Source organism: Rhododendron vialii, chromosome 5a (assembly GCF_030253575.1).
Source record: "Rhododendron vialii isolate Sample 1 chromosome 5a, ASM3025357v1".
In the NCBI taxonomy this organism is placed as follows: Eukaryota; Viridiplantae; Streptophyta; class Magnoliopsida; order Ericales; family Ericaceae; genus Rhododendron; species Rhododendron vialii.
Window position 1 is genome coordinate 38755558 of NC_080561.1, and position 10743 is coordinate 38766300.

General features: G+C 38.3%; 1 protein-coding gene across 3 annotated transcripts; it reads right to left on the reverse strand.

Moving 5' to 3' along the window:
* Positions 1-867: 867 nt before the first annotated feature.
* On the reverse strand, positions 868-8604 carry LOC131326589 (transcription factor MYB1). 3 transcript variants are annotated; one of them, XR_009200057.1, is made up of 5 exons: positions 8169-8604; positions 5806-6684; positions 5615-5715; positions 1813-1886; positions 868-1013 (listed from the first exon to the last, which is right to left on the reverse strand). XR_009200057.1 is itself a non-coding variant. In XM_058359423.1 (3 exons), exons 1-3 carry the CDS (start codon positions 8521-8523, stop codon positions 5705-5707), a joined length of 1245 nt encoding a protein of 414 aa, XP_058215406.1. In that variant the 5' UTR covers positions 8524-8604; the 3' UTR covers positions 5484-5704. The 3 variants fall into 3 exon arrangements, 2 of the variants coding, with proteins under 2 accessions (XP_058215406.1, XP_058215405.1); XM_058359423.1 differs by lacking the exons at positions 868-1013; positions 1813-1886 and having other exon boundaries at positions 5484-5715; XM_058359422.1 differs by lacking the exons at positions 868-1013; positions 1813-1886 and having other exon boundaries at positions 5484-6684.
* Between the last annotated feature and the right edge of the window lie 2139 nt (positions 8605-10743).

The window sequence follows — 10743 nt, forward strand, 5'->3', positions numbered from 1 at the left end:
CTCCAAATTTATAATGTCACACTCCAGATCCCTATATGGATTTCCCAAATTAATAACCGCACTCCCTTTTGGGAGTGACATTATAAATTTGGGAAGTGACATTATGTAGAGGTTTTTTTTTTCTTAATTACACATCATTATTTCACTTTGGCCCTGAATTTAGTTTTGGAATACTTTTTTGGGTCTCCTTTTTTGAAAAAAAAAGAAGAAGATTTATGACGGTATATAATAAAAATTAAGAAAAAAAACCTAGCAGTGGCGGGACTATATAAATTGGGGATAAAAAAAAATTTCACATATGATAATTGCATTTTCTAAAATTTTTATCGTTGCAGCTGCCGCCACTAAACCCACTGGTTCCATCCTTGAACACAAGATACATCTCCTAACAGAAACATTTCCATGTGGATGGAGCCCCCCCAGTTGATAATTTAAAATATCCAAACAAACCCTTTACTTGTAAATTTATAATTGCTGGGAGATCAAGCTAGGTGGGCTGTAAGCCAACCGCCACCCCAAACCCACATCCCAGTTTCCCGAAAAGTGTATTAGCTAATAAGCCATTATTGAATCCGACGTCTATACTAAATCTAAGTAGTATACTGTATTGTAGTAGTAAACCGGTTGGTGGGTTTGCTCCTCACACAATTGACCAGGGTCCGCAAGAAAGTAATTTCTTGTGAATTTCCTAATCCCGGTGCGGATGGTCTGCCTTTGACTGGACTGGAGAGGAAATTAGTTGAGGTGTGCGTAAGCTGGCCCGAACACCTCTTGTCGTCAAACCAAAATAAAATAAAACAAAACACTGTAGTGTACTATACAGTATATACATGAGAAGAAGAATTGATTACCTTACAACAGAAAAGGGGTGGAGAAGGGCGCTTGCAAGCTAACAGACAAGGGGTGGGAGAAGAACGCTTGTAAGCTGGTGGCCAGAGCTACCAATCTGTTTTCAAACACAAGCTATCTGCTAAACATTGTTCTAGTTTTATCCGAAGGAGACAAGAGTGTACCTGAAATAAAGACATTGCAGATTAGTGCAAAATGTGGTATGGTATAAACTGAAACTAATGTCTCTGTGTGTACACTGTATAGCTCTTAAGGGACCTAACGAGAAGAAGATCATCCGTACTCTTCGTCGGGAATTTTGTAGAGTAACAAATATAATAGGTTTCATGTATGACTAAAACAGGATAGGCACCAATATTTTGTCAGTAATATAATGATGTCAATGTGATAAAAAGAATTAAATGCAGATTTTATACTTCAACACCAGATGAAGATATCCCTAATTTGTGTCCTGAAGCTGTCACCGAATCAACCTCTTTGCCACAGGCTTTTGAGAGAAAAATTCCGAAAGCTCCATCCAATTGGCTAATTAAACGAGTGATTTTCTCATAAACATACTGCATGCTTATTAATTTGTTGTTCTTTCCCTCTTCAAACAGCGAATGTCTGTTTCTAGCCTTCTCAAAATTTACCATTTGTGCAAGGACCTCCAGACGCTACCCTGACATTTTTATCACCCAGTGCTCCGATGCCTCCAGTACCAAACTGAATTCTTTGCATAGCAATATCTTTCAAGGTCCTTCAAGAAATTGTAGGTCCCTGCATCTGGTCTTGAGGTTTAATCAAAGGCTCACACTTGAGAACAGGAATGAAGGGATTAACATTCTCACATGATAAGAGTTTCTACGGATGATTCTTATGGATCTGTCCAAGCTTAAAGCTTTGATCATATCGCCAACATATTGCCAAGTTCCAAATATTAGGGCCCTAGAATTCAATATGACTGCTTCCTAATCCAATTACCTGTTTTCCAATCATAGGAGCCTCGAAACATTCCCATTCCCTTCCTATGGAGGCTTCAACTACATCTGTTTTATCTTCAACAAATATTTTCATTCAGCTTTATTCAGTCAGAAAACACACACACATTCACATGCTTGAGATGCAGAAAAGAGATTTGTGTAGTTGCATAAAATTAAGTTTTCTAAGCGAATTATTACTTACCAATGGAGATGTACACACTACATGCACCCTCACAACTACATCACCATGATCTCCATATTAACTCACCAGTGGGGATGATCGGTGCCACATGATGGCCTCAAGAGGCAACACATGAGCTAAGTGACAATGAGCCTTCATTCATTCTCCAACCATTTTCCAAAGGCGTCACAACTTGTTGGGATCTGTCTCTTTTACAAATGTCACAAGTAGGAACCACCAACCAGCAGCTAGTGGAAGCCAGAAACAGCAATACTTACACGAAAGCGCATGCAGAACATGAGAAAATTAAACAGTGGCTTAAAAACTAGCTGAGCCCAACATTTTGTTGACCCTTGATACCGAAACTTAGTCAGATCAACAGAAGGTGGTACACATGTAATGCCATATAATCCATTTGCTTCAAACTCCTGCTTAGATGGTGTTTCCAAATTTGCCAACTCACCAAAAGATAGGACTGACTAAAACATTTTAACGCTACATCACTGAGGAAAGATGGGACTAAATTACAACTACATTTCTGATGCATCATAGCTTCCTGTACTACGCAGTTTCAGCATCTTCGGTTGTCCTTGAATGGCTGAAACAATGAAATTTAAGGAAACTTTCATTGTCTACAGATATCATCTCTGTTTTCCAGCTCGTAAGTAAAAGCTCCAACGATAATACCAAATTTAGATCTTGAGTGTTGCATTTCTAAATTCTTTATTCGTCAAATAGCAAATAGACCATTAACAATGTAAGAGATTTGGATAAAGCTTAAGCTATTTGGACAATTGGTGATCTAGAGAGTGTGCGTAACCAATGCCAACAGGCAAGGACAGGATTTTAGCCAAGCAGTAAATCTGCTTGAGGAAGGTATGATGAAGAACAGAGAACCTAAAGGTTTCAAATTAACAGAAAAGGGTGATAAAAGGCAATTAGTGCAAACAACATAAAAGTCAAACACAAATATGCCAACCTACATACTCCTCGCGCAACTCTGGTGACTGGTGCGGGGTCAAATCATGTTTTTTACTATACACCAATGAACTCCAAAATTTTGGGCTGCTTTGCAAATATTCCATCTTGTAGATACTTTCCCATTGGAAGCATATGAACATGTCTCCCTTTCAGATTGCCCCGGATTCTCTTATTTCTTACTTCATGTCTTTCTTATCCCTCGTGTCTCAATTTTTCATAGAGATGTTCAAAACTTCTCATTTGTGTGTCCTGAAAATACTACTCCATACCAAACCAAAGTTTATAACAAGTTATTACTCTTCAGAGACATTAAATAGATCAATGTCTTAGACCTTATAAACCAATTAATTACAAAGACAAGTTACTTTCAACAAAAAAAAAAAAAGGCGATGTATAAATATTAGCACATGCAATAAATAATAGAAGATGAAAACATCTATCATATTGCGCAGAAAGAGATTATGGATACCAGTTGCTAAATATTAATGTCCAAGTGCAACCCTCGAGCAAGAAACTCAAACCAGAGAAACAACAGTTCTCAAATTAAAACATCCATAGACCAATATATATGAATCAATATCCCAAACAAAAGTTTCTTCAACGATAGATAAACTGAATTACCAGTAAAAGGCTTGCACTTCATGGATGGGTCCAGGTGATTATAACCCCTGCCAACAAACCTTTTCAATCTCCCAGCAATTCCCTAGGTTATCAAGCTCCCAATCTAAGCCCCAAAGATGCTAACGAGCAGATTCACTATCACAATGTCTTCTGCAACCATGGGCTCTTAACCAATTCGTACTAAGAAGCACTCAAACAAAAATGTGACGCAGGCATGCCACAGTACGGATTCGCCCACTTAAAAAGTTTATACACCACATATCAGGGACATGGATCAAAATATACATATACACTTCACGTATGCATGAAAACAACAATACTTGCTTCAAAATTTAATGCTACAGATACAATACATGTCTTTTTCCACATTCTAAATGTTGGAAAACTAAGACTGGCAGAGAAGTACTAATATCCAACCCAACAAAGTTTGTGAACAAATGAACTGGAAGTTTAGACTTACAATGTCTAAAACTAAAAACCTTAAAGGAGGTGGAGTTGTGAAGAATAATGCCACAGTGGTTTAATTCTACTAATTGGTTCCTAAGCCAGTTTCCTCAACATTATAAGGTACTTTATGTGTCCAAGCATTGTGCATATGTGCCTCCAAGGAGGCCTAAGCGTGTCTTGTTATGAAGTCAGTAGTAAATAGCAGATGAAAAAATAAGTTCAGAGGTGTTCTAAAATGTCCATCAATAATAGGCCCTCCACTTCTTCCCCATTAGAAGAAAAATCCATTCTGTTCAGGAAAGCTATCTTGTTAATTGCTCACAGATACCAGGCTATGAAGCACGGATATTCTATTTTGGCCTCCGCATCACGTATCGTATCCATATCAGTATACTCTCGGATGTGCTCCAGATACGTATCCGATACATTTTTTTTAAAGTATCCTGCTTTTCGAATTATTTTTTGGTATCTGGATATGTTTCGGATACGTGCGGATATGTGTTGGATATGCTCGCATACGTTTTGGATACGCACGAGGGTAAATATGTTATTAACTTATTATAATAAATGGGTTTAAATTGCAATTAGGACTATATTTTCTTTTTCCCCCACCAATTGACACCAGAAACACACCGACGATATCCTCTCTCGTCTCTCTCGACAACCTTGCAAGTCTCTCTCTCTCTCTCTCTCTCTCTCTCGTTGTGTTTATATATATAAACCATATGAAAATATATCTCTCTCGGCATGTGAAATGGTGAACTTGTGTAATGGAAATTTTTTAATCATTAATAGAATTTTAGGAATTAAAAATTATATATAATATATTTTTTATTTACTTTTATATTCAATGTATCTCCCAACGTATCGTATCCTTCTTTTTGGAAAAAAAACGTATCCGCGTATCCATATCGTATTGTATCCCGTATCCGTATCCGTGCTGCTTAGATACCAGGTAATGGAACACAAACTATAAGCAGTGACATCTGTACCCCTCTACTAGTTGAATTTGAAATGCCAACGATAGCGATTTTATTTCTCAAACATGCAATTGATGCACTTTGTTTGAAGATAGACCTATCTTCTAATTGGTTGCATAAAAAGTGTACCTGAATTAAACCAAAATCCAATCTGATATGGTTGCAGAAAGTACAAGTGTAGGAGTACGTGTTTCTTAAGATGCACACCCATGTGTTCACACATGCAAACGTGCATCCACATGTTCATGTTCACACTGCACATGCATAGGTCCTTTAAGGGGATTCAATAAACTGACAGTGCAAGCAAGGAAGATTTCCATTAACAGCCCTGGTACAGTCCAGGAAAGAGAAAATAGGAAACCCTCCAGGAAATCCAATCAACGGTCCAGAACTCTTCCCTGGAAGACCAAGGAAGTAGAAGTCCTAGTTTGTGTCTACATGCTCATGAAAAAGAAGCTGCAATAATAAATATTGGTGCACCATTGCATAAACCAAGGAAGCAATAATATATAAGTACAATACAACATACATCTTTAACAGTTAGGTTTTCCCCGTTCCGTCATAGAAAAATAACCACCAAATCAATCTCATACCTAATCCATCAGATGGATCTCCTTTTCCCATGACTTCTAGCTTTAGGCTCAACTCTCATCACTAGAATGACTTGCACATTTTCACCTAGATCATAGCACTCCTGTTATAGAAGTTCAGTATGGTTATGAGAATGCAAGCTCATATCAAGTCCAGCCTCCAACTTTAGCTGATACAGAAAGGCGTTGCCTACCATTAGAGGTTGATAGCACATCGGTCATCATGCCCATTAAGTTGTTCTTCCCCTCTTCGAAATTAAACTGGCCCTTCTTTCTCCTCTCTTCGAAATGATCCATTTGGACAAGAGGTCCTCCAGAAGAAAACCTAAGATTGAGGTTTTCAACTGCTCTGACACTGCTACTTTCCAACCCACTCTTCTGCCAAGCAATGTTACTTATATCTGTAGCTATTGCAGCCAATTCCTGACTTGGAAATAATGGAGGCTCTGCAAAGTCAACAAACTCGGGCCCGAGCAAAGAAATTCGAGGTTTTTCCCTACTTTCCGTCTCACAGCAACCATGGCCACATTGGTGAGGTATTAATGGCTCTCGATAAGCTCCTTCAAGCAATTTGTAGACCCCAGCATCTGGTCTCAAGGCTTGAACCATAGGCTCTTGGATGGGTATAGGCTGTGGAAGCGGAGGGACAGTTTCTGGACCCTCCAAAGGATTATATGCATTAAATGCACTAACACGTGCCATAGGGCGGAAAAGAGTAGGTGGACCATTTACTTTATTAGTAGATTGACCTTGTGGTTGAGCCTTGTCTTCCAACTGTTCTTCCACACTTGCTCTAGAGCTGACATCTTGTCCTTCCAAGGGCTTTAATGAATTGACATCTCCATAGGATAAAGTTTCCTCAGATGATGCTTTGGATTTGTCAAGGCTAAGGTCTTCCGCCACGTTGCTAGGTTCCAACTTGGAGTTGAAGCGTCCCATGCCCCGCCGACTGAGGGTAGAATTCCAGTGGTTCTTGATCGCATTGTCTGTTCTACCAGGCAGAAGCCTAGCAATTGATGCCCATTTGTTTCCATGAATAGCGTGGGCCTTAACTATTAAGCGATCCTCTTCATCTGAAACAAGTTCATTCAATGCAACAAAAACTGACGATTTAACTTTCATTAACACAAAATGATTGTTTCTTTATGCTGACAACTGTTGAACATTGCACAAGAACATAAATATATGTGAAGGTTGAACTACGATAGAATCATTTTCATCCATAACAAATTCACTTTCCTTGGGCTAACCTCATTCACATAAAAACAAAAGTACGATAGACTATGCGTTTTGGAAGCACGTAATGAAACTACAACATTAATGAAGCTATGTTCAACTGACCAAGCTTGTAGATACTGAGCTAGGACGAAAGACTACTTAATCAGATCGCACAAAAGAATATCCTTGAGATCAATAAATTTGTGCTGGCATGACCAAACAAGATTGCCAATCAACATAATATTGTGTTCTTTACAAATATGAGAGTATATCCTTAGCGTACGTTTTATCCGCAACATAAATATGGACCTACCTCAAGTTCTATGTTACATGGATCCTTCATTTTGGCTCAAGTACCCATGTTCTATGTGTCCGACACATCCTTTTGACACTCGGATCCTCTAATTGTTATTATATTTACAGAAAAAGAATATCAAATTAGCTTACAAGTATTTCACATGGACATGAAATAGCAAATACATATTTTTCTTAACCTCTTGTTTAAATACATTTCTAGTTATAATTTACAGGTTCAAATTATGTAAATACTACAAACAGGTGTTCAGGACGTGTCCTCGTACCCATATCCAATTTGGGGACACATATCCCAGTATCCTAAGATTTAGATTTTGGAACGTCCGACGCTTGGACTTGGACTTGCACCGGCACCGATACTCGCACCCGAGTCCATGTAACAAAGCTCAAGTTAGAACAACTTTAAGTCACGGGTCATGATTATAGTGTTGTTCAAAAATCAACCATGAACATACTAACTATGCATACAAGGTAGTGGATATAGTGCAATAATCATACACTCTCAGTCTCTCACTATTAGCACTTGGGAATGGCTGTGTGTTGCTCTAAACCAGCATAAGCATTCCAATGTCTACATGACAAATTGCACGAGACAAGTATCGCAGATATACTGAATATTGCAATCCTAAATTAGAATCTAGTGTACCTCATCTGTGGTTGTCCCATTTTTTGGTTCTTTCTCCATTTCCTTTGTCTTAATTTCACATGGTGACATTTAGAAACCATTTCATTGGTTTTTCATTTACTATTCGGAGGTTCAAACTTAGGCAAAGATCTTCATCGAAGTGTTAGCCAGCCTTCACCCTGGACCCTGGAAGGCGGGCACCGAACCCCGAAATCTTAGCTTGCAATAAGCCAGCGATCTGAATAGTCAAAACCCAAATTGCAAAGACAGGTTACTTTCCAGAAAGTAAAAAAACATAGGTTTCGATTAAGTTTTTCATGGCATTCGACATCACACAGAGCGGTCCAGGGGAGTGGCATTGACTAACCAAATTCGCCCAACAAGAGGAGAAGAAATTACCAGTAAAAGGTATGCGCATGACGTTGGGATCGAGCTGATTACACCACCTGAGCCGGCACGACTTCCCCGATCTCCCCTCGATTCCTCGGGCAATCAAGCTCCAGTTCCTTGCCCCGAAGTTGCTCACCAGCCGACTCAGCACCGCGTCCTCCTCCGGCGACCACGGCCCCTTCACCCTGTCCCCGTACTTCCTCCCCACTCGGCGGCCGCCGCCGCTTCCCTCTCCAACGGCCGCCGCCTCGACGGCGTCGTCCTGCTCCTCAACATCGCCAGCAGCAGTAGCTGCAGTAGCGCCGCTGTCGTCCGCGGCGGCGAGAACGACGGGGTTATCGTCCATTTCGGCGTCGCTGCTCATTGGAATACTTCTAAATTTCTCTTTTTCGGTTTCTTTGGCATTGTAGCTACCCGCCCAAATTGGGAAAAAAAATTCAGTGCCGAGCGGGTACCACGTGGTACCTGTTGGCGCATTAACGGCTCAGTTTTGGAGAAAGAAAAAGAGAGAAAGTGTTGGGGTGAGAGGAGAAAGAGAATTTCAATTTGAGTCGCCCAAAAGTGTATTGGACGGTTTGAATGCGCCGAACGGGTACCACGTGAAATATATCCGCACGGCATTGAAAAATCTCTCAAGTTGAGCAACAATGTCCCAGCAGTCTATGTTTTTTTTGGAAAAAAAACCGAAATGGTTCATGGAGTTAAATGATTGCGCCAACTTGGTTCCTGCAGTTTTAATTGGCTCGATTTACATGCTGTACTTTCAATTTTATTCTAACTTGGTTCAATTACTAACTGCCGTTAGCCTTTTTAACGCTAAACGCAAATGAATCCCTTTTATGGAGTTAAAACTATAATTTTTCCATTCCCTTTTACCCTAATATACCTCTAAACCAAAATACAGCTCAATCTTCCATTCATAATGTTAATCACTGGTATTAAGTTTGGATTTCGGATTTTGGTAATGAGCAAAATTTAGTTATAGTTTTCTAAAAAAAAAAAGTTGCCCTCCAATTCTGCATTTTCATGATCAGTTATGAGGCAACATAACTACTCGTACAAATACTAAGATGCCTTTTTTTTTCTGCATACCCATTCTTTTGAACTTAACTTAAATCTGAAAATTGTCCTTATTTGATTTTTCTCGCATTTGTTAGTTTTGCACCAAACTTTTGTGGGGTTATTGATTCGCCTCGATGAGAGGAATCGGAAAAGTATTTTTTTTTTTTACTTTTACCCAAACATTTTGAGAAATAACCATTTTTTTAGCAAAAAATAACATAAAATTTTGACTTTAAAAAGTGATTATTTCTCGAAATACTTAGGTAAAAAGTAAAAAAAAAAAAAATTTTCCGATTTCTCTCGTCGAGACAAATCAATAACCTATAAAAATTTGGCGCAAAATTAACAAATGCGAAAACAATTCAAATAAGCACAAAATTTCAAGATTTAAGTTTAGTTCAAAAGAACGCAACCTCAAATGCATATAGAACCATGTCTAAAAGTCACAACATGATACAGATCTAAAAGTCACAACATGATAAATAAACCATATAGAAAAATCAGAATATTATATAAACTTAGTTCCAACTTTAGAAAGTTATAACGTAATATATAGACATAACAAACCACTCAATTAGGTTACATTAAACCTAACTTAACAACACAAGTGGTTACAAAAAATAGTGTTCTGTCATTCCATTCATTTTCCTACACTTGGCCCATGCACTGATTCCTAACTAGGGATGTTAAAGTTTGAGTAGTTCAAAAGAGGGAAATGAGAGAATTACTGTTTTAACCCCAAAAAAGGGGTCAATTCGCGTTTGGTGTTAAAAAGGCTAAGACCCCGTTCCAGAATACTTTTTTAAAAAAATAAGTACTTATTTCACATTTTTAAATTTAAAAATAATGTAAATGAAAAATAATTTTTCAATTCTTTTTGCACTGTATAAAAGATCTCAATGAGATTTATAAAACAAGATCCATATTGATAGAAAAATTATTTGCATAAGCGCATAATTTTGAACTTGAAATTACCTTCTTAAAAAATAAGTACTTATTTTCTTTTCCGGAACGGAGCCTAATGGTAGTTAGTAATTGGACCAAGTTGAAACAAAAGAGAAAGTACAGTGTGTAAATCGAGCCAATTAAAACTGCAGAGACCAAGTTGACACAAACACTTAACTACAATGACCATTTAGATTTTTTCCCCTTTTTTTTTTTAAAATAATCGTCGTAGCAGATTCACTGTGCTAATGTGGGGTCCAATCGTGTCTATCTAAAATTTTTTAAAATGACACCTAAACTTTAGACCTAATGTCTCATAAATACTTGAACTTCACTTTATTTCAATTAGCCACACCTGTTCTTTACAAAACCCCAAATTGAGGCATCTGGCCTTATGTTTCGGGAAAATGCTACACACACAACCAACCCAGCACAACCAACCCACACAACTGCTGATGTCAGCGTGACTTAAGCATAAAACGACGTCGTTTTATACAAAAGAAAAAAACCCAGTTCCCTTTCCTCTTCTCCTGCCTCCACTTTCACGCTCAAAAAATTCAGAGAAGAGAGAGAGGGG